Source organism: Lytechinus variegatus, chromosome 6 (genome assembly GCF_018143015.1).
Source record: "Lytechinus variegatus isolate NC3 chromosome 6, Lvar_3.0, whole genome shotgun sequence".
Classification (NCBI taxonomy): Eukaryota; Metazoa; Echinodermata; class Echinoidea; order Temnopleuroida; family Toxopneustidae; genus Lytechinus; species Lytechinus variegatus.
In genome coordinates this window covers 13,740,013-13,765,873 of record NC_054745.1, presented here as the reverse complement: position 1 = coordinate 13,765,873, position 25,861 = coordinate 13,740,013, and the positions used below count along the sequence as shown (strand labels likewise).

Here is a 25,861-nt window from a genome sequence, read left to right as displayed (position 1 = left end):
TTAATCTTCATTGCTCTTTTCTCCCGCTTTCAAATAAATGAAAATGCTATATGCATTAGTGGTTACAAGATGTGCACTTGTAAAAAAAACACAATAGTATTAAAATGAAAAATAAAAAATAATAATACAAAACTACAAGGAGCCGCGTGAGAGTGGTCTAAAGGGCATGACTATAATTCATGGGAAGCCCGGGGTTCGGTCCTCGGCCGCGGCACCTGTGCCCGTGAGCAAAGTATTTGATCGATAATGCTCTTTTTTCATTTCATTCAAATAAATGAAAGTGGTATACGCATTCTTGGTAACTAGGTGTGTAAAAAAAGAAATGAAAAATAATCAGCAGTACTCTAATTCGTGTCTCTATTGCAAATTGCTACTTCGAACAAACTTGTTACCGTGGTGGTTTTACACTTGACTGTTTACTTTTTGTTGATGTTCTAGTTGAAGTTTTCTCTTATGTATAAGCGTCTGGAGTGTTCACTGTATGCATGGTATTTGTATTACTTGTACTGAGTGTATGTAAATATTGTATTTTGATGAATTAAATTATTGAAGAAAAGATTTGAAGGATCATCACTGACATATGGTCTAATATACTCCAAATTAAAGAAAGTACATGTTCATTACATATTTTTCTTCATAAACGTTCTCTAATATGGACGGTCACAAATTGATAATCTTGGATGGATTTTCTTCAAACCTTCAAAAATTTGTGCTTTTCTTCCATTTTTATAATAAACCTTTTTTTAGGGCGATCTTCCCCTTAATGTTGTAAAAAAAATTTCTGAAATTTCCTTTTTAATCATATAAAATAAAGTGGTTTATTTTTGCATCTTCACAGGGAGGCTTTTTAACAGTGGCGTAGCTAGGATTTTTTTCCCGGGGGGGGGGGGGGCGAAATTATATCTTCACCTATATCAGTCACTTGTTAGTTTTATTTTTATAAAACAACATAAACATAAAATAATCTCATAAGCCTTATAAAAAGTGCGTGCGCGAAGCGCAAACGATTTTTTTTTTACTTTAATGTATTTTTCCTGAAATTTAATTTTCTGGGCAATGTTATGTGTGACCCTGAACAAGATTCGTATGTACCCCCAAGCGCGAACAGAAATGTTTATCAACTGTTCTAGCATTATCGAAAAGGGACCTGTTAAGGACTGCTTACAGTTACCCACGAAGACGGTATATATTTCAATAATGCGAGCGCGAAGCGCGAGCAAATTTTTTGACATTCCGACCTTAAAAAAATGGTCATTCTAAGCACTTTTTGTATTAATCAATGTTGTAGGTATGTAACTAAACAATTGATGTGAGCGCGAAGCGCAAGAGGAAGAAAAAAATTAGATTTAAGACCTAAAAGCGGGACACTCTATTCATATTTTGTAAGTCATAAATATGATATAGTCAATTGGGTATCATTAATAATGCGATCGTGAAGCGTGAGCAGACAATTTTTGATATTCTGATGTAAAACTGGATAATTTAAGTAAATTTTAAATAAAGAACATGCACGCTATCGCGCATGTTAAATATTTAGACCTAAAATCTGGGCATTCTGAATACATTTGTTTAATGGAACATTATGGAATACACGTAGACAATATGAACTTGGCAAACCAAACAATGTGACCACGCAGCGTAAGCTTAAAATGCTGATATGTAGACCATAAAACGGACATTTTACAGAGCACTTAAATTTGTAAATGAAAAAAAAATAATGAAAGCTCGATGTCCGAGCTAAAATATGTTTTGCATATTGACTTCAAAACTTGCTCCACATCAGCCTATTGAGCAAGATATGAATCCCATCGAACAGGCAATTATGGCGCGAAGCGCCAGCAAAAATTTTATATAGTAATGAAAAGATGAAAACATGAAAAGATTTTTTTTGAATTGCAAGTCTTCCCCTCACATTATTTCATTCAGTCTTCTTCTTTTTTCTTCTGTCTTTCTTCTTCTTTTCCTTTTTCTTTCTCCTTTTTTTTCTTTTCTTTTTTTTGCTCTGCCAATTTTTTCTGGGGGGCACCTGGGGGGGGGGGGGGCACGTGCCCCCCTGCCCCCCCCCCCCCGTAGCTACGCCACTGCTTTTTAAGCAGCTATGAGGGAGCGAAGTAAACGAGCAAGTTATTTGATCTCTTCAATACAAAAAAGGTTATTTTGTGATACATTTAAATATACAAGTAATTAACTAGTAACTTGTGACAGACAAGAGTCTGCGTATGTCACTGTTTATCATACTCACGGATTTTTTTTTAAACAAATGCAGACCAAGTTACCAATAAAGCATGTAGCATTTCCATTAATTTGAAAGCAGGATAAAAGAGCATTGTAGGTTAAATGCCTTGCTCACGGACATAGGTGCCGCGGTCGGGGTTCGAACTCCGGACTCTCCATGTATAGCCAGGCGCCTTAGATCACTCGGCCACGGCACCTCCACTTTTTATCATCGTAATCGATTACACAGGATACTAATGAAAAGATACCATTATATCGGTAATGCTCATTAAAGGGGAAGTTCACCCTGAAGAAAACTTTGTTTTAAAAATAGCAGAAAAAATAGTAAAAAATATTGGTGAAGGTTTGAGGAAAATCCGATAAAGAGTAAGAAAGTTATTAGAGTTCAAAATTTGGGATTTGTGACGTCATAAACGAGCAGCTGCCCCATGTGTTATGTAATATAAAATGTATGAATTTCAAATTTTGTATGGTTCCTGATGACTTAATTTTGTTTTCTTTTCATGATCGGGTGTGAAATGATTTGTCTATTGATATACAAAAGTTACAGTGAAAACCATTTTCAATTTTCTGAGAAAATGACATTTCATTGATTTTTTACCATTTGCTATGTAGAAATGCTGCTCGCATATGACGTCACAAATCAAATAATTGAAATTCTAATAACTTTTTAATTATTTGATGAATTTTTCTCAAACCTTCGGCAATATTTTTTATTATTTTTTTCTGCTATTTTTACAATAAACTTTTTGTCAGGGTGAACTTCCCCTTTAAAGCTTGTGTATAGTTTTGGTAAATCCACCAAAATGCACCTATCACTATTCCAATTCATTGCTAGCTAATATGAATGGATATGCCATATAACAGTTATGATGTGGAGGATATGAAATGAAAATGTGTTTTACAGGATAAATTTTGCGATTTTACATGGAAATTTAACTTGATCGGGTCACCCGATCAAATTAAAATATCTGTGTGTTTTTGTCTTTCAATTAAATCCTATTCCAAATCATGGAATGGGCTGAAACTTTCAAGATATGTTCTTTGTCTGTAACTTTTGGATATCTAATCACTAAATTTATAAGATAAGTGCTTGAATGCCCACTTTTTTAATTTAAAACAAGCATCGCCGAGAGAGGGCGCTATATATCCAAGATTTGAATATTTTAATTTTCTCAGAGCAGTGCAGTTGGAAAAATATCTAACGGTCTCTACGCTTCAGTAAGACTGTCATATTAGATGATATTCGATTATCAATCACATTATTGACCATTTACCAAAGCTGTACACAGGCTTTAAATTATGTGAAAAATACTATGAATTTATATTGTATAGATTACCGAGGCTCCCGCCGTAACATCGACGGACGACATTTGGTCGCAACAGAATTGTATCCATTTTTAGAAGAACACAACTGACGAAAGTGGTCTATATAACTCAAGAGAAAGAACATGTTCACTACCTTACTTGCTATGAATAAAAATAGAAAAATTTAACAATCATAACACTGAAAGTTTCATCAAATTCGGATGGAAAATAAGAAAGATATGACATTTTGAAGTTTCGCTTCATTTCACAAAAGTTATACGCCCATCTCGGTCGGTATGCAAATGAGGAACTGATGACTGGGAAGAATGGGAAGAAAGAAGGCTGGCGTAAGGTAGAGGCAAAAATGTCTATACATTTAAGGAAATGGAAATCTTAACTAAAGGAATATATATAGGAAGAGTGAGGCAAAGGTATATATACAGCGAAAGACAAAACCTCAAAACAAAAGAAAAATAAACAAAATCACAGAAAAAACAATATTTAGAATTGAAGTCCCTTCCATGTAGAGTACAGGCATAAAAGGGAGGGTGCTCCTAAACTGGGGACGGGGAGGGGGGGGGGGGGAGTAGGGATGTAGAAAGTCACTTTTTCTCTCCTTTCATTTCGTACATCTTGTTAATATTTCATTTATAATTGCTGAAACGCGTTAGAATTAATTTCAAGTATCTTTGAAGTTTGATGTGTAATTTGTATAATTATACCTGTTATGGTTGTATTGTATAATATATAATCATGTTTCAAATAATATGTACAACTTACTTATGGAATGTGAATGTGTATTTTGATTTAATAGAGTCCAATAAAACATCCTTAAAAAATGAATTTAAAAAAAAAATCGAAAAGTAGTTTTGTATTTTGCAGATTTCAGTTGTTTTATTTTTCATTAGTTTGAAATCTTTTTAATCGATTACAATAACGATTGATATGTAAATATTGTATATATGTTGATATTTTGATTGGTAAAATTATTGAATTTTTTTGAAGGATTATCACCAACAGATGGTCTAATATACTCCAAATTAAAGAAAGTACATGTTCATTAGATAATTTTCCTCTTAATAAACGTTCTCAAATATGGACGGTCGCAAATTGATAATCTTGGATGTATTTTCTTCAAACCTGCAAAAATTTGTGCCTTTTTCCCATTTTTATAAGCTAGTAACTAGTGACAGACAAAAGTCTGCGGATGTCACTGTTTATCATACTAACATATATATATATATATATATATATATATATATATATATATATATATATATATATATATATATATATATATATATATATATATATATATATATATGTATATATATGTATATATTTAACAAATGCACACCTAGTTACCAATAGTTCACTGGGCGTTGTGGCGTGCGCCTGTAATCCAAGCTATGTGGGGAAGTTACAAATTGATGCAGAGGTTCGCGGTTTGAGCCCTGGTCACGTCTTTCGGATGATGACGTTAAAGGTCGGTCCCAGACGTAAATAATCATATCTGATTGATACACGTCTGACAAAACTCAAATACACACAATAAAGCATATAGCATTTCCATTTATTTGAAAGCAGGATAAAAGAGCAATGTCGATTGAATGCCTTGCTCATAGGTGCCTCGGCCAGGGATCGAACCCCGGACTTTCCATGTATAGCCAGGCGCCTCAGACCACTCGACCACGGCACCTCCATGTAGGATTGTATCACGATCACTATTTGCATATAAAAAGAAGCATACATTTTTTTTGAAGGACAAGTCCACCCCAATAAAAAAATTGATTTGAATAAAAAGAGAAAAATTCAACAAGCATAACACTGAAAATTTCATCAAAATCGGATGTAAAATAAGAAAGTTATGGCATTTTAAAGTTTCGCTTATTTTCAACAAAATAGTTATATGAGCGAGCCAGTTACATCCAAATGAGAGAGTTGATGACATCACTCACTCACTATTTCTTTTGTATTTTATTATATGAAATATTTTTATTTTCTCGTCATTGTCATGTGAAATGAAGTTTCATTCCTCCCTGAACACGTGGAATTCCATTATTTTAACATTTTGTGCTTCAGGCAAGGAGGTCCTAATCGTCAAATTCGTAAAAATTGAAACATTGTATAATTCAAACAATAAAAAACAAAAGAAATAGTGAGTGAGTGACATCATGTACTCTCTCATTTGGATGTAACTGGCTCGTTCATATAACTATTTTGTTAAAAATAACCGAAACTTTGAAATGTCATAACTTTCTTATTTTACATCCGACTTTGATGAAATTTTTAGCATTGTGCTAGTCTGATTTTTCTCTACTGATTCAAATCAATATTTTTCTGAGGTGGACGTGACCTTTCTTTTGCGACAACGACCGTCGGCATCTGAAGAGTGACAGACATTAATATATACATCAATCTATCAAATATAAATAGTTAAAAAATTTAATTTACATGTAAATGAAATATTAAAAAAAAATCCTTTATATGTTTTACCGTCATTTTATAAATAGTAATAAATAACTTATAAATTGATAAACAGATTTTTATCGAAACGCCGTTTTTTTTTCTAAATTCATGTGTAAAATCTTATTATCGATTCTCCCATTCTACTCAATTGCTAGCACCGTTGCCAGACAGTGGGGTCGGAGGGGGGGGGGGGTGAAACCATTCGCTGGGTTATCGGGGGGGGGGGGGGGGTTGGAACTGATTAGCTCAAATGTTACATCCATCACAATTTACAATATTTCATTTATTTTTTTTTCGGCTAAAGGGCCCTTTTTTCTTACAATGATTTTATTCATCAAAATATCAACAAATATACAATATTGGCATCTGCTCAGTACATGTGATACACATACAATGCACACAGTATCTCCAAACGCATATACATAACAGAAAACTTTAACTAAGAACATCAAGAAAATCGAGCGCCCGATCAAGGTAGCCGTGCTAAAGCCGGGGTAATAATAGCAGGGCCCGCTGGGAGAACAGTTTTTGGAATTGAAGTGGCTACCCTGGGTAGATATGTCGCTATTATTATTATTATTATTATTAAAAGTAAAAAAAATCAAGTGTAAAACCACCACGGTAACTTGTAGGCACCTTATATTTTATTTTGGAAATGTTGTTGTGATATATCTAGTTCGTGAATACGAACATGCGAACAATTAGAGGATTAAAGTAGTATTGGAAAGTGATGTCTTTTTGCTTCAAAAGTGCAGCCTTCCAAAGAATTGGGAAAGACTGAGAAATTCATGTTGTTCATCTGGCACTCATTCTTAACACAGAATGGAGCGTTTCAAAATTTGGTTAGACTGATAAATCCGCTGTAAAGAAGCGAAAATTAGGCATTGCATAGGACATCTACATTATTATTCACATCAAAGCATTGAATAAAAATAGTTTAATAAAATTATGTCTCATTGTGCAGAATGATGAAGTGATTTCTCTAAGAAAAAATTAAAAAAAATAAAAAAAAATATTAACAAATACTTGATGATGCAATGGGTGTTATGTTAAATTGGAACAACTAAATTGCACTGCGGACGGATTTTTTTTACGATAATGCATATGATCGATTCTCAAGTTTTTTTTTATTCGTCTACTGTTCTGTTGGGTACCAACAGTGAAGCGCGTTGAGCATCCGTCGATTGATAAAGCGTAATTTTAAAGCAAATTATCTATTTTTTTAAATATTGAGTCAGTTTACCATAACTGAAATTTATATGATCAAATATTCATCAAATCATACGGAAAACAACATTTTTATTACATTATGCTAGGTCATGTATTGTATATATATATATATATATATATATATATATATATATATATATATATATATATATATATATATATACATTCATACTTTTGAACGTCTGCTACCGGCGGTTTCACGCCCGGACTTGAGGCGATCTTCAGGCAGACTGACGTTATTGGCTATTTGTGTGGTGCGGCGGGTCAATTTGACGCTTCGGTGGTTTCCGGTTTGGTCTCGTTCGGTGTCTGCACTTAGATACCGGAACGAAACTCAACTCTCAAAATATATATGGAATCTGAAAGAAAAGAACATTGAATCTACGCTAACTTGGGACATCGAAAAAAAGTCAAACTTAAACCAAAGAAAAAGTGGCTTGTGCAATCTTTGCTTGGAGGAAAAAGTGTCAATAATAACAAACAGAAACTCACTAAACAAAAGGTCAGAACTGATTTCTAAGTGCAGACACCGAACGAGACCAAACCGGAAACCACCGAAGCGTCAAATTGACCCGCCGCACCACACAAATAGCCAATAACGTCAGTCTGCCTGAAGATCGCCTCAAGTCCGGGCGTGAAACCGCCGGTAGCAGACGTTTAAAGGTATGAATATATGCTCTGCTTTATATAGCATTGAGCACTTTGAACAGTCATCGGCATCTTCACATCTATGGATATATATATATATATATATATACATTGTCATGATTGTAGTGTTAGTGTATCTTCATATATATGAGTGAAAATAGAAGTATTATGCAATACAGAAGTAGGATTGAAATTTTGAGAGTTTTAAGATTATTATTACCACTAAATCCTTTTCATCATCACCATGTTGCAATTCCTACCATTTAAGAAAAACCTAATAAGAGAACGCGGTATACGGAAACAGCGCAGAGTAGTAAGTTGTAACACGATGTGTCATAAAAAGTTACTTTCTGTAAAAAAAAAGTTACTTTCTGATCTGTGTTATGATATAGTTTTAATGGCATTTCTACTGTACAAAATTTAATTTATCAACTAAATTGGGAAAACACACTCTTTCAGGCCATTATGTATTCACGACGCATTTTCCCCTTAAACTGTGTGTATTTTTTTTTACACACGCGGTAGAGTTGGTTGTCTGCGTCAGGGGAAAGCTTTATGAGTAGAAGAAAAAAGAACTGAGCGGGTGCTGCCACTTCTTATCGATATGTTATTGATTTTTTTTAACATGATTGTGATCAACACTGGATATTCTTTGTAAATTAGTGTGATTGGAAAGTGAAAAATGAAATAGACTTCTTGAATAAGTTTGACAGCAACACGTTTTGGGGCTTGCCCAATGAATGAATTAAACGCAATATTATAATATTAGTATGACTTTTAGTCATCATTGATATTGCACCACCGATCATACCGGGGAAAACGCACATCACTTTCTATCTTGATTTTCTTTGTATCATAAGAACTATATATATATTATTTTTTGGGGGGCTAATGCATCACAACGACCTATTCCACCACGATCATCATCACTATACATATGATTAAATCAATATGATTATCATGAGAAGAATGAATATTAAATTTGTTCACACAACAAAATGATTTATAATTTATGATGCACACAAAATATTACATGATACACGTGGCGGATCCGGGGGGGGGGGGCACATCCTGCCCAGAATCAAAATTTTAATGTAAATATGCCGTTCTTACACAAGTGCGCCCCCCTCCCTCTGAAAGTCACAGCATGTTGACTTAATGACCGTAACCTTCAAGTTTGGTTGAAAACTTTTGTTTGTATTGGTTGTTTGTCATTTTTTTTGGGGGGGGATGTGCTCCCCCCTTTAGAATATCCGCCTTGAATATACATTTTCGTAAACATAAAAATTTTCGAATATCATTATCACCATCATCATCGTCATCACTACTACCAACACCACGATTGCCATCATTATCATCACCATCATTACATACCACCGCCATCATCATCATCACCATCATCATCACCATCATCATCACCATCATCTTAATCATCGGCATCACTACTACCAACGCCACGGCTGCTATCATTATCGTCATCATCATTATATACCACCACCACCACCATCATCATCATCATCATCATCACCATCATCATTATCATCATCATCGTCATCACTATTACCAACTCCACGACTGCCATCATTATCATCATCATTACGTATAGCCTACCACCACCACCATTATCATCGTCATCATTACATACCACCACCATCTGGGTGGTAGCTGGGCGCTGTGGCGTGCGCCTGTAATCCAAACTATGTGGGGAAGTTACAAACTGATGCAGACGTTCGAGGTTCGAGCCCTGGGCACGTCTTTCGGGTGGTGACGTTAAAGGTCGGGGGTCGGTCCCAGACGTAAATAATCATTTCTGATTGATACACGTCTGACAAAACTCAAATACACACACACCACCACCACCATCATCATTATTAGGGTGTTTTATAATTTATCAAAACTATATGTTTGTCTCATTAAAAAACCTTTTCTCATTGGTATTATTTATCTTTATTTGTATCATCATTATTATTAATTAGTTTTTATGCCAGACCACTTCTTCATAATGAGGTATATTATATCTTTGAACACTAAAAAAAATGTTGTTAGACAAATAGCGCCCTCTCGTGATCGTTGCGGTACATGTGTACGTGTCACGCCTTCTTTCTGGCTGCCAATTCTGGGTTGTGTTGTTGTTGAGGAAACCGGTTTCAAGAGAAGCAGCAAAACTTCTCGGATTTAAGGAGTTCTTTGGCAACATTTGTTTAAATTAATCTACAGGGTACGTACGATATGATATGCCGTAATCTGTGATGTATTGTTATTTATCAATAGATTTGCATTTGAGAATTTAGAGGTTCGGTAGCAGCCATAGCGCGCAGCGGTGATAGCGTAATTTGTAAGCCGAAACTGCTGGGGTGGGCTACCACGGCACTAGTACCAGAGTGCTGCGTTTTGACGGTGTGTCTGACGATCGTCTGTTTGAGCTGTATACCGTAACGGTAGGCCTACTAGTATTCAACCCGTTTTGAGAGTTTCCTCAAATATATAAAACTATAGAATTTACCTGAATTTCAGACCCATCTTATTATTTCCAAGAGTGAATGCTGGTTATTCTTTTCCCGTTTGACGTTATATTTTCTTCAACCAGTCAACTGTGTGCGCAGGCGATCAAATCTGGCAATGGTTTTTGGCACTAGTAATAAGTAGGCCTATTCAACCTAGCGATTAAAGATGGAACTGTCTCTATCTGCCCTTGTCCCATCCGACTATGGACTAGAGCTAGATCTAGACCATATTAGATCAATAGATGAGACCAAACAGGGAATTAAAGCCAGAGACTAGTTACATAGATCCACTCGTTATCCCCGACCATTCGCCATACAGCAGCATATTTTGTGAAAAATAAGGGAAACTTTAAAATTTCATAACTTTCTTATTTTACATCCAATTTTGATGAAATTTTCAGCACTATGCTAGTTCGATTTTTCTCTATATATTCAAGTCAGCATTTTCCTGGGGTGGACTTGACCTTTAAAAATTAAAGTCATGATATCTTCATGTACATGTGAAGCTGATTACAGGTGATGTGACAAATACAAATTTGAATTTTAATAACTTTTCAAAACTTTGAAGTTTGAATGGGTTTTCCTCGAACCTTCACCAATATTTCAAAGTATTTGTTTACAATAATGTTTTGTCAGGGTGAAATTTCCCTTTTTATTGAGTTTTGTTGAATCATGATCACCCCACCCCCAATGAGTTTTGTTGAATCATGATCACCCGAGCCCCATTGAGTTTTGTTGAATCATGATTACCCCACCCCCAAGCCTAATGTTAGTCTTGAGATGCATGGATGGATAGAGTAAAAAAATCAGTTCTTAGAGGTGTATAGTGTAACTACTCATAACTAACTAATGGCAAGTATAAAAGTAGAACCTAATTAAAAAAAGAAAAATAAACTAAAAACAGGGTCACCAAAATTTTGCAAGAAATTCAGAACATTGTGGTTTTAAATGTTGATTTTTCATAGCTCTCTTCATGTTTCTTGCAAGAGACGAGGATTTTATTGTCAAAATAACAAAAGCAGATGAGGGAAGTAATCAACCTCATTGAATTCCAGTGTAAATCCATTTAGGAAACTTGTCAACATAACCAGATTTTAAAAACTTTGATTGAATTGTTCATATTGTTTTGTGAAAAGAAACACATGTTTAGAATAAAAATAATGCAGAAAAGTTCAGATTAAACATATATCTTGGACATTTTACTAAAAGGGCATGTTGCATTACAGAAACACTCTGAAAATACTTTTTTTTAATTAATGTCATTTGCATAATTTTTTTGGCAGAATACATGGCAAAGCTTTAATTGTTATTTAGCCCTAATGTCTAGTCAAAGACAAAAAAAGTTGTACATGTACAATGTACAATGTGCATACATATATCATGAAAATGGAATCCTGAGTATTCAAATATGATATTTTGGCTGCCTCTTTGAACATCTCTTTATGTACATTTCGTTATTATTCCCTCTTTCTCTCTCCTCTCTCTTCCCTCCGCTCCTATTTTCTTTACTTCATCTATGTTCAATTCTTGGTTTCTAGTGGACTTTATTAAAGAATATAATTTCTGTTCAATGTTATGCTCTACAATTCCAGTTATTATTCTTTGGCAGTAATTTGCACTCTACTGTGCGCTCGGAGGCGGATCAATGAAATGGTCAAAGTCGCATGTCATATTAAGGTGGTCCAACTTCGCGAACAGGGTCAAAATGGTCAAAATTTTTATTTTTTGATATGCAATAACTGTTACCATTCTCTAAATAATGAAAAAGTTTTAAGTCTCGAATCCCTTTATTTTTCCTTAAAATGACTTCAGCTAATTATTACATAGACGTCAATGTAAATAGGAGTGGGCTATACATGGGTCAAAAATACTTTTTTTGTAATTTCAATATGGGAACAGTTTTTTTTATTCCTTGTAATGTATCTCAACATGAAATGACAGTATTTTTTGTCTTGGGTCCGAGAAAAAAGTGTGCCGGGCCAAAATCCAAAATGGCCGCCAAAACCACCCAAAATCACAGTTTTGGCCACAACTTCTTTATTTGGTGGTCTTTTTCTTTGGTTTTGGTGTCTATTCATACGTATTTGGGGGCAGGCAATTTGTTTTTCCTATAATTAGCACTTTTAAACCATTATTTGTAGAGTTAAAAGGTAGTTATACCTAAATTTTTCAATTTTTATAGCCTTTTTCAGCCAAAAAGTAGATTTTATCGTCCTGGGGTTCTTGGATATTAGATGGTATGAGGTCAACAATAGCAAGCAGCTTCATAGAGCTATATCGCTTTTATTCCTCTACTATGGGTTTTACGGATATTTGTGAAATATATCTTAAATAAAAAAGTTAATTATCCATAGGGGCTATACAGTATACAATGTACTGTACATACTGCACTGCATAAATGCATTGGCCACCATGACAAGGCATGTATAAACTATAGTGTTATACATGTAGAAATGAGCTCTTAGGTTTAGAATTAGATGCCTCAGAAATTGAAGATATGTTTTGTCTCAGAAACTGAGGACATGTTTTGTCAAATATGCTAATTCAGGGGGCGGAGAAAGCTAATTAACCCCACATCATGGCATTTAAGTTGTAGATATTCTGGGCCCCGTTGCATAAAAATTTACCATTATGTTAACTTAATGGTAACTTACATGGAATCCTTGGTTCTGATTGGCTGTTGATCAACGTTACCATGATTATATAGTTACCTGACCCCATAAACATAGGCCAGTTAGACACCACAACCAGGTAAAAAAAGCCTCCAAATGAAGAAGATATAGCTACATGTAGATATGTGATGTACGTATATGATATGTGATATTTTATGTGCAATTTACGTTGCTGGTTTCATCATGTACATCAGCTGACAAGCAATCAAATTCACAATTCACAATCTAATTTTAAACCTTAAGAGCTTATTTCTATGACACTATAGTTTATATACAGGCCTTGTCATATGTCATGGTGGTCAATGCATGGAAATATGCAGTGTAGTGTGTACAGTAACAGTACATTGTATACTGTATTGCCCCTATGGAAAATTAACATTTTTATTTAATAAGATATATTTCACAAATATCCGTAAAACCCATAGTAGAGGAATAAAAGCAATATAGCTCTATAAAGCTGCTTGCTATTGTTGACCTCGTACCATCTAATATCCAAGAACTCCGGGATGATAAAACCTACATTTGGCTGAAAAAGGCTATAAAAATTGGAAAATTTAGGTATAATTACCTTTTAACTCTACAAATAATGGTTTAAAAGTGCTAATTATAGGAAAAACAAATTGCCTGCCCCCTAAAACATATGAATAGACACCAAAACCAAAGAAAAAGACCACCAAATAAAGAAGTTGTGGCCAAAACTGTGATTTTGGGTGGTTTTGGCGGCCATTTTGGATTTTGGCCCGGCACACTTTTTTCTCGGACCCGAGACAAAAAATATTGTCATTTCATGTTGAGATAAGGTAAAAGGGACACAAAAAAACTGTTCCCACAGTAAAACCAAAAATCACCCATTTATAGCCCACTCCTAATGTAAATGCACTGAATTCTGAAATGTGTTTTTCTCAAATTGGACCTGCTGCACATAAAATGGTGTCAAAAGTTAATGCAACATTGGATCACCCTAGTAAATTGCAGTTATAATCTTGAAACATCAATAATTAAATCTGTACCAAAAATCGAATAATTATCTATTATTGTATGCATATTAATTATACTAATTAATTAACAGTATTTAATTTCACATTTTTGCCCCCAAAATACCTGTCACTTTATATGCTTGGCAAAAGGACAATATCATGGGTGGAAATGTTTTTTGCAATGATACACAACATTTGTACTAAAAATTAAGATTACAAATTAGATTTTAACCAAATCTCTCCAGTTTTGATTAGGTTGCAGATCAGAGCTGACATAGACATATTCCATTGCTGCATATTTTCAAAATTGTCAAATTTTTATGACATTTAGTTGTTCCCTGCTTTAAAACACCCAGAAATATGAGGATAACAGTCATATTACCTATTATAGTAAGTTGTTAATTAGGTTTAATTAATATTTTATCATTTACCGCATCCACCGGCTCCACATCCACCGGCTCCGCCACCCCTGTTACTTCAAAATTAATGTGCTATAGTTTTTGTTCCTGATATTGTATTGATCTAATTCATAGTAATATTTAGCCTATAGTTCTAGCTTCAAAAGGAGATATTACTCAATAAATTTGGTCAAGATGCTGTGATGCAACAATTTATCCATGGCACCGTGTGGAAAATTGTTCATTCGCCACCCTTTTTGCATACCCAACTTATGAAATGCGACCTCAAGTTACTTCATTGTTCTGACCCCTAGTGTTTGGTCGGGTGTGGTTGCTGTCATAGATCACTGACTCTCAATGTAATTTCCAATTATCCTTCGTTTAATCTAAAGGCCTGGTCACACCGCCCAGCGTTGTTGGAGCGGTCGTGGAGCGGTAGGGAAAGAGGGTTGAATTTCGCTCTCAAAATTGGGGAAAAAATCAAAAACAAAAAAACAATCGAAATCGAAAATGGTAAACGGTAGCGAGCGGTGATGATTTTTTTTCTCTCCGCTCCATGACCGCTCCAACAATGCTCGGGCGGTGTGACCATGCCTTTAACAATTTTCTCATCATGAACAAATCTATTTCTGCTGTTTTACATAAATTTATTTCCTCAATTTTTATAGATGAAATCAATCATACAGTGTATCCCAATACTTTTTTGGGTCATTCTATTTTGCCTTTATTTATCCCCCTTATATTTCTGTAATGTGTATGAATCTCTAGTGCAAAATTTAACTCTTTGTGTTCTTTATATTTGATTATCTTTTGTTAATCCATAGGTGTATAATTTCATGTATTTTTCCCTTTTTTCTGTTAATTTTGTAAAATTAAAATTGAATGTAAGTTATAGAAAGTTATGACATAATTTTACATACATGTATGCACGTCGTGTATGGAATGCAAATAGGAGACTGATGATGTCATCCACTGACCCACTGTTTCTTTTGTACATGTACAGTATGTTTTGTTTTTTTGAAATTATGAAATTAGTGACAGTGTATCTCTTTGTGAAGTGAAGCAAGAATTGATTCCTCCCTGGGCATGACAAATACGCATTGGTTTAATATCATGGTTCAGTCAAGTTCTGTAAAAAATGAAATATTGTACTGTACAATTCAAACAATAAAAAACAAAATAATTGGTGATTGAGGGATATCATCGACAGTCTCATTTGCAATATTTTGCATATTTGCTGAGTTGTGCATACATGTACATGTAGCACTTTTTGTGAAAAATAAGCGAAACTATATACAACGAAATTTTTAGCGTTATGCTAGTTTGATTTTTCTCTATGAAATCAACATTTTTCGTGGGTGGATTTTACCTTTGTACAGAGCACTCTATAAGCTCTGTACACTCAGTAGGCCTACAGTACATGTATGTTGCATACAAATTTGATGATGACTTTGAAATACTGTACAGTGTACACAGGTTCGTCAAACATACATGTGAAACTAACATTGGATAATTGATCAGCCACCAATGTAAACAGGATGCCTGGCACAGGTGTCTAAAAATTCATTTAATTTTTCTTCCATTACACTAGGGCCATCTGCACCAGCCTGAGTTTTCAAATTAGCATGGTATTACTGATCTGGCAAATCATCCCGATCCTGGCAATCTCAAGATTATTTGCAATGGAGATGCAATTATCGGGCTAGTTTGCTGGATTAATCTTGATATTGAAATCCCAAGTGAACTTAGCATTAAAATAGATGGATATTTTTACGAAAAATCCCGCTAATTCGCAGGTGCAGACGCACTCGCGATTATTTGTGCAAGTCGTCACACCATAATGCATTGATGCCTCGCTCTAGTAAGAATCGCTCTTCTTTCGATGGTGGAGACAGGGTTTCTTGAATATTGGGATTAATCATGAAGAGGACCGATCGGGCTATTAAATCTCAAGATTGAGCAAATTCGGGCTGGTCCCGCACCGCCTACTGACTGGGGGTTGGATATCCACACACTTTTTTATTTATTTTTTATCTCATTTCAAAAATGAAACAAAATTCAAAATGAAATAAAAGTAGCACATATAATGGAAACATCAAACAATAAAAATATGTGCTACTTTTATTTCATTTATTTTATCTCAATATCAAATTATAGAAATTGCAAAATTCTGTTTTTCAAGCCACTTGCTGCTGATCCAATGATTATTTCATACATTTATAAATTTGTTTTGTGAGGGAGTTATTCAATTGGAAAGTGGGAGGCATGGTCCTGAATCTCGATCATTTGGAGCGATAATTTTGTAAATTATTTTTCCGGACCAACATACCCCCTTCCATTATTTTACTTGCCCAAAGCCCATTAATTTTGGAGCGAGATCTCGTTTTTTCTGATTAAAACCCTACAAATGTTCAGCCTCTCCCCCCCCCTCTTTCCTCTTTACATGTAAATATCGTTCCGAGTGCCCTGATGGAGGTCCCACATTTGGAATGATACATTTCCCACATGCCGTCATGTAGGAATACACAATATAAGTTTCCTACTCACCTTGACCTTAAATTGACTTTGAAACTGGTCAGGTGATCGTTGCCAATTTGTCATGTGACAGGGGAGTGTCTGTGATGATTTATCTTGTCAGCGACAATTTCCACTGACTAATTTGTTCTTCAGGAGGAAATAGGATGTTGGGATGTATATAGCTTTGTATAACAGCCAGTGAAAATCATTGACTATCTGTAATGTGCTCCCCAGATGTCAAATAATTCACAAACATGCTAAATTGTTCACAGTAGCCAATCAGATTTAAGAGTTTCAGTAGCTTTTAACAGTTGTCAGTGACAATCACTATTTGTTTCATGAATCCAGGGGCCTGTTTCATATTACTTGCAACTGTTGTAACTTTGCCATAATGGCAAGTCCAAGAAAAGGTCACCCTAGAAGGCATAATTTCATCTTTAATTTAAGAAGTTATCTTTGGTGGGGTAAGAAAGCCCAAATGTTGAATTTTATAATTTCATTAAGAAAAATGTGATAATATGCATATTTATGCTAATTTGGGGCACCTAATTTGCATAATTGGTAAAATGGGCGTTACGTATGGGACAATTATAAAACTCATAGAAAATAAAAACAAAACTTGTGAGATTTAGTCCAAGGTGGGACATGGACCCCCTAACATCTTATTACTTTTGAGGGAAAAAAAGTGGTGCCATCTAATTAAATATGCAAATTAGATCTTGTCCAAGGATGGAATGTCCCATATGTAACATTTTGAGGATTTTTTTTATGTTATTTCTCATAATACAATACTTGTATTGTTGCATCTCTGGGAAGTTCTAATTTATTAAGTATGAAAAGTTATACCCCAAAAAGTTTTCAAAAATAGAGTTTACTTTTTAATTAAAAGTTAATTAAAAAATTGTTACGTATGGGACAACATGTTACGTATGGGACATTTACACACAATGTCAATGGGGAGATTTGTGTACAAAGTGAATGGAGAAAAACAAATTTCAAGAGTGCTCTAAAAAGTGATTATTTACCTTTTCTTTAGTTTTTAAAGACTGATTTGTTATGAATACTGATTAATGAAAACAATTGAAGCAAAAAAATTGTGAAAATGGAAAATATGAAAAGAATAAAAAAACAATAGAAATACATAAGAAATTCATGAAACCATGAAAAACAAGAAAAAAAAAGTTGAAATGGCTGATTTCCTTTTCAGTCATATCAAATATGTCTCAATAGAACATTTTAAAAGACAGAAACTCCTTTGTTATTTCCATATTTTAAATTATTTCAATTTTTTTAATTATGGGGAAAATTGTGTACGTTCTCTATGGGGACAAAATGTCCCATACGTAACATGTCATTAATTTCTTTAATTAGAGTCTGTAATTAGAGGGATTTGGTTTATGACATGAAACTTGCCTTAGATATACTAGATTATTGTGACTTCTATCACACTAAATTACAGGTTGTCAAATGAAATACTTTCAGAGAATTCTCAACTTGACAAAAATGTTTTTAAAATTGTCTTTTTTCTGTGTCCCATAAGTAACGGGCCATCTTTTCTCTCTAAAAGGTCAAGGTCAAGGTCACACGTCACCATTTTTTCCATGATTATTCTTCTCCTATATGTCTACCATCATGAGGGTATTCAATCTAATCAAAGTCAATTAACACTATTTTTCAGGTCATTAAAGCCTCTGAAATGTCCCATACGTAACGCGCGCGAATTCTTGGACTTGCCCTATAGCAACTATCATGGTAACAGGGCTCAGCAGCCAATCACAATCAAGGTTACCATGGTAGTTATTATTATTATTTGTTTGGCGTCACCTGTGCCTGGGAGGCGAAAAGCGAACTGAATCACTGTGACCCGCAGGTCTCTCCTCCCGATATAACTGATTGGGGGGAATGCAGGTGGACCACTACACCGGGGTTTCCCCCTACTCTTATACGAATAGTGCAATGGGTTCTTAACGTGCAAAGGTGGTGACTCTCCTCTACACGGGGCCTCCATTTAATGTCCTATCCGAGGGACGGAGTGTTTTCCATTGTAACATAGCCTGCATCTATGAAACATGGGAGAGACGTTTACACACAACGCACTGGCTTCAGTCATCCGCCCGGGGTGGACTCGAACCCACGATCTTTGGTTCGACGGGCAGACGCGTTACCGACTGAGCCAACACCGCTCTCATGGTAGTTGCCATAATGGCAAAGTTACAACAGTCTCAAGTCCTTTTATATGAAACCAGGCCCCTCGATGTCATATTATTCACACTACATAGGATTATCATATGCCATGTCTGCTGGCCTGGAGTATCACATGATATAGACATGATTTATTACACAGATCTATGTACACTAAAGGCAGAGGAACGTTTCTCTTTAATACAATATCCTATTCCTATGCATAGCCATTTTCTCGATCAAAATATAGATGAGATTAATGAACTTAATTTTTGCTCAAAGTTTCAGTGTAGGTGTGTACTACTTGTACTTCTAGCACCTGAAACTACATCATAAGCACTTTCAGGCAATGTCTGTTCAGAATGCAAAATAATTGATATTAACATGGTCCTAGCGAATTTCACTGCCAAATGCGTCCCTATGCGCTCAATTACCCTGGCTTTAGCCTGGATGCCCTTTACAGCACGGTGGCATTTCAAGGAATAAATTCCCGCCAAGTACCCATTTACCTCACCTGGGTCGAGTGCAGCACAATGTGGATAAATTTCTAGCCGGAAGAAATTACATGTACACCATGGCTTGAATTCAAACCCACAACCCTAAAAGCAGAAGACTAATCCACCGGGCCACAATGCTCTATGGTAGAGTCCACAGAAATACCCCCCCCCCCCCCCCGAAAGGTAGCTTTTTAAAATAATGACCATAACTTTCACTTCCAATCAACGAACATGTTATTCACATGCCAACGATAATGTGGGCAAACCTGTCACATGGCAAATAAATATTCAGTTCTTGTACCAGTACATAGCATTGGATATATACCACTTTCTTGTACCAGTAAATAGCATTTATTATTCCATTTTCTTTTACCATTTGATATACCACTTTCCTGTACCAGTACATAATTTGCCTAAATTAATACCATGAGGGTACCAGTTATTATTTGTTAGTTGACTGTTTATCAAGACCATGGATGTCTTTACATGCAAGATGTGATTGACCCTATCACTTTCAACTATGGAAAGCCAGTGTAATTCTTTTCGTAATGTTATCCCCTTGTGTAAGAAGGATGGAGTTGACATACATGTATCAAACCAAACAATGATTTTGATCAAGATTTATTCTATCATTATATGAGCTACATGTAGGGCCAATTTACATACCAGCGGGGCTGTTTTAGGCTGTCGTAACTTACGAGTGACTTTACGAACGACTGGTGATCCTTTCTTGTGGAAAATGATATTTACCATCAATGTGCCTCGGTGATTTTTAAGCATGTAAGAAAAGTTCCCCAGTCGTTCTTAAAGTCGCTCTTAACTTACTTACATCTTTATGAATCACCTATCAGGCTATCCATACACTTGGGATGGATTGATTGGATAAATCACATAAGAGGGCTTGGTTATATATGGTGTTGCTGGCTTTCCATAGTTAATGTAAGAGTAATGATATGATCAATCATATCCCTTTGTAACACAGGACCCAGTTGCTTATTTCATACAGGCAACTTTCTCATTTGTCTGATCAGAATCAAGCTTGGGAATGTAAAGAATTAAAAGTTGAGATCTTTCAAATTACCAAATACTAATTTCAAAGGTAAGGACTTCCTGGGAGTATTATGTTGAAATAACCAACTCATGTGATTCATGTACCGGTATGGTTATTATTAATATTGATCTTTGCATGTTGTACATGTACATGTACAGTATGTCAAACTCTATAACCCCTTCCCTCCCCCAAAATATGAAGTCTATAAGAATTTTGCTAAGTTTGCTTAACTCATGTTGGTTCTTTCTTCTCATTCTCTGAACAGTTTAAATCATGGATGTGACGGCTCTTCGCAACAAGCTCTCTCAACTCGGCCAAGATCATCTCCTGGAATTCTGGGACGACCCCGACCTGACGGATGACCTGAGGAGGTCACTCTATGATGACATCACTGGCACCAACGTCGAGGAGGTTCTGAAGTTCTTTGAGACGTCGACAGCAAACATGAATAACAGCGAAAAGGTTGATGAGAGGATGGAGCCGATCCCGTCGGAACTCTTCGGCTCCGTAACAAGGTCTGGAAAGAACTTGGATAGATGGTACAAAGATGGTAAGAATAGGTTCTAGATTGGAATAATGAAAATGGTAATTATGATGATGGTGAGATGATTATGGCTATGCTATTAAAGTAATGATGATGATAATGACGGTGATAATGATTTTGAGTTTGAATATGACCATAATTATGATACTAAGTACTACTACAACTACTATTTCTGATGATGGTGATGATGATAAACATAATTATGATGATGATGATGAAGGTGATGATGAGGATGATGAGCATGATGATGAGGAAGATGATGACGAGCATGATGATGAGCATGATGATGATGATGATAATGATGATGATGATGATGGGGATGATGAGCATGATGATAAGGATGATCATGATGACGGTGATGGTGATGATGATGATGAGCATGATGATGAGGGTGATGATGATGATGACGGTGATATTGATTTTGAGTTTGGTTATGATCATAATTATGATATTACTACTACTACTACTGATGATGGTGATGATGATGATGATTATGGGCATGATGATGAGCATGATGGTGATGATGATGATGATTATGGGCATGATGATGAGGATGATGATGATGTTGGTTGTGGTGATGATTATGATGATGATGCAAATCGCTAAATCCTTTCTGGAGAGTGCTCAATGCGCTTACATGTAGTATTAAGAAGGTATGAAAATTGAAATAGAACAATTTTACGCACATTCTAATTTGTGATTCGTAATCACACAATTTTTTTGGGGGGAAAATCCTCTGGTGTACTGTTGAAACAGGTTTTAAAAATACGTAGGCCTGTATTCTTAACTTAAGGTTTTGAATTAAATGCTGGTTTAAAGTTGTAGTCTAACGACATGGAGAGCCAATTTGGGCACAAATCCCTAACAGTACACATCCAATTTATTAGCTCATTTCACACTCATACTGTCCATAATTGTCCATAAATGATTGCTGAAGTATTTTTCTTCATTATGAAAGCAAAAGGAAACAAAATAGTTAACATAAAAGATGTACAATATGAATAGAATTTATGGCTCCCCATAATTTTAGTGCAGAATTAAACCGGACTTCAGAATACGGGCCACAGTCTACAACTCTCATAAACATTGCAAAGGAAACACTTGATTCTTGTAGCCAATAGGTTAATAAAGGGAATAATTTTTGCTTCACAAATTTGAATAGTTTTTTGGTCACGATTTTGTTGAACTTTGGTTTGAACACAACACAAAAACAGAAAATAACGAAGAGTTACCTCGAAATTTTCTTTCACGCCTCTCTCGAAGTAAGGTGTGAAAGAGGCCATCTACATCCGGGCATTCAGACCTTCTCTCAACAGAGACGAGGGGGCGATACAAGCTTCTGAATGTCCACGACCCGATCATCGACCATTACGTCACTAAGGTCAAATCGGGTCACATCGCTGACGAAGGTTGCAGTTAGCAGCCGAAAATTTCGAGGTAACTCTTCGTTATTTTCTGTTATTTGTGTTGTGAATCAAAGTTCAACAAAATCGTTATCTTTTACCAACACAGGTGAACTTTTATGATAGCTCTTTTGGTTATAAGAGAAAAGCTCTCAACTCATTAACTCTTCATGCGTTACGTTCGCATTATTGCACATCCGTAGGCGTGTTTCGTTCGCATTTTTGCACAACCACACATTTCCCATAGATGTCCCCTGTCCCATTTTTTTTCGAACAATTGCATGCCCCGGAGTGTGCCTACATGTAGCTACAATGTATAGCCTGACGCTTTTATATATGTGTACCCATTGATCGCGCGTGCGACATTACTTTAGCGTTCGACGGATAATCCGGGGGATTATCGCAGTTTACAAAGTACAGAATCATTGAGTTTTCCCAAAAAATCAATACATCCTGATCACAGCCAGGAAGTTCATTGAAAAATGAGAGGATAAAATCAATAAACCCTCATCACAAACAATACCATGGTCAAGTTTATTGTAAGGAGTCTGTGACTCATGGCACGAATGTGAATGAGACCCTAAAATAATGCAACACACAGGGGGTTTACAGGTGAACGCATGAAGAGTTAATGTACAGTCGTATGTGAAAATATGCTATACAGAAGATTGTATGTGTAGCAGTCTTTAAAAATTGTGGAAAAAATTGCGATGCGATACCAGGAAAATTATTCCCTGGGTTAATGACTCCCGTTTCTCTATCTCCCAGGTTTAAAACAGATTTCCCAAGGCAAGGTCGGTGTTCTCCTCCTAGCCGGGGGTCAAGGTACGCGCTTAGGGGTGAAGTATCCCAAGGGAATGTACAACGTTGGCCTGCCTTCAGAGAAGACTCTTTATCAGCTACAGGCCGAACGGATCCTAAAAGCTCAGGAACTTGCCCTGGAGTTAACAGGGGAGAAGGGGGTTATACCATGGTAAGATAAGCACTTTGTATGGGACAATGTACATGCATTATTATCGCTTGGAAACGGGCCTGCGATTTGGTTATAATAGGTGGTTTCAAATCGCCTCAATCACAAGAATCCCCTTTAAATTTGAGAACTTTTTTTGGCTAAAAAATACCCATTAATTATTCCTGCATTCACACCGCCCTGAAACATGCCCTTTGGGAGAAGTTCCCAAAGTTACGAGCATGTGCAGTATGGTCTGATAAGCAGGCAGCAAGGCGCAAGATTCAAATTCCCTAGCCCAGCAGCCACCCACGCCGCCGCGCCCAACGACACGCTGGGCTAAAAGTTCCTGTAATTTGCTTTCACATTGCCAAAATACCTGCGACCTTGGAAAAATCCCCGCGAAAGTTCTCGTTATTTCGCCAAGTACCTACTATTTGGCGGGTATTTTCTTTCGGGGAAATTACCGAAAATACCTGGTATTTTCTGATCGGGGTAAATTTCCCGATCAGAGAATACCTGGAACTGACGAACTTCGAGGCCGTCTGAAACCACCTAATGTCACACTTATTTTGCTTATGTCGCAGCAATGACAAATTCGTCCAGAATCCTATGTCACTTATTTTATTTATTTATATATGCATTCAAGACACTGGGGGTAATTTCATTTGGATTCTGCTCTTACTCATTTAAATTCTTTGCCCATTACAAACATTATCCATCCTGAGCCCACAGAAAAGAAGTATGTAATTTTATGAGGGTTTTTTTTTACTATGCTAATTCAACCCACAATAACCTTTGATAGATTTATTGTAAAGAAAATCATTGTGTGTACAATGTACAATCAGATGCAGACGTCATGTTTGTATCAAATTGATACACTCTCTGTCTTTTGTGAATAAAATAGGATTTGAGTAGCAGTTGGCAGTCGGCAAAGAGTTAAATTGGAGAGGCGTTGTGGTCTAGTGGTTACGACTCGCCTATCAATTAGAGGGATGTAGATTCGAATCTAGCCATAGCATGTATTCCTTTGGCAAGAAATTTACGCACATTATGCTGCACTCAACCCAGGTGATGTTAATGGTAACTTGCAGGATTAATTCTGTGAATGCACTGAGTGCTTGAAGGCAGCTCGAGCTAAAGCCGGGGTAATGATAATAATCACAATCCATCTTGGAATATATTTTTTTTAGAAAGATGACACCATTAAGTGCCTATTGTTAATGCTGGCATTTATCTATTTGTTTTTATCATATGTGAAGGTACATCATGACGAGCGAGCACACGAAGGAACCAACAAGAGAGTTCTTCAAGCAACATAACCACTTTGGTATCGGGGAAGATGATCTGGTTCTCTTTGAGCAGGAAATGCTTCCGTGTGTGTCCTTTGAGGGAAAGATCATCCTTGATCAGAAACACAAGATATCCAGAGCACCAGGTAAATGAAATGGCCAATCAAGATCATCGTTGCATACGCATTTTGCTCAGTGGACTGTCTAGAAACCAATCAGAATTGTTTTGTGAAATGATTGATCAAGACACAAACCTTTTTGTTACGGGCCACAAGTGAAGTAGCCTATAATCTAGGTGGGGCTACAGCTACATGTGTTTCTTAAAGGGGTGGTCCAGGCTGAAAATATTTATTTTTTAATACACAGAGTAGAATTTTACTGAGCAAAACGCTGAAAATTTCATCAAAATCGGATAACAAATGATAAAGTTATTGAAGTTTAAAGTTTAACAATATTTTGTGAAAACAGTCGTCATGAATATTCATTAGGTGAGCTGATGATGTCACATCTCCACTTTCCGTTTTCTTATGTTATTACATAAATCATATTTTTTCATTATTTCATACTTGTGTGAATAATATGTCTCCCATATAATGAAATAAGTTGCAGCAATAAAAATCTAATGCACTAAATCAGTTGTCAATCCAATTTTTCTAGTTCTTGGAGGAAAAAATTTGAATAAACCTAATTTCATATAATAAAATACAAAAGAACAAGTGGAGATGTGACATCATCAGCCCACCTAATGAATATTCATGACGACTGTTTTTACAAAATATTACTAAACTTTAAAATTCAATAACTTTGCTATTTGTTGTCCGATTTTGACAAAATTTTCGGCATTTTGCTCAGTGAATTCTACTCTATTTATCAAGCTGTAAGGACTTTCAGGCTGGACCACCCCTTTAATGATTCTGCTAAATGTAAGCGATGTGGCGAGACTAACGGTGCAAACTAACCACCACCTTTACCCTCTCATTGTGCTC

General features: G+C 35.8%; 1 protein-coding gene across 4 annotated transcripts in view; it reads left to right on the top strand.

Moving 5' to 3' along the window:
* Nucleotides 1-9,979: 9,979 nt before the first annotated feature.
* The window catches only part of LOC121417043 (UDP-N-acetylhexosamine pyrophosphorylase-like), a 39,953-nt gene continuing 24,071 nt past the window's right edge, over nt 9,980-25,861 (top strand). For 3 of the 4 annotated variants that reach the window (XM_041610603.1, XM_041610601.1, XM_041610602.1), the window contains exons 1-4: nt 9,981-10,108; nt 20,953-21,237; nt 23,403-23,607; nt 24,846-25,021. In XM_041610603.1, coding sequence (XP_041466537.1) covers nt 20,961-21,237; nt 23,403-23,607; nt 24,846-25,021 — 658 coding nt within the window. In that variant the 5' untranslated portion in view covers nt 9,981-10,108; nt 20,953-20,960. Of the gene's footprint in view, nt 10,109-20,952; nt 21,238-23,402; nt 23,608-24,845; nt 25,022-25,861 lie in introns of all 4 variants that reach the window. The other variant, XM_041610600.1, reaches the window with a different exon arrangement.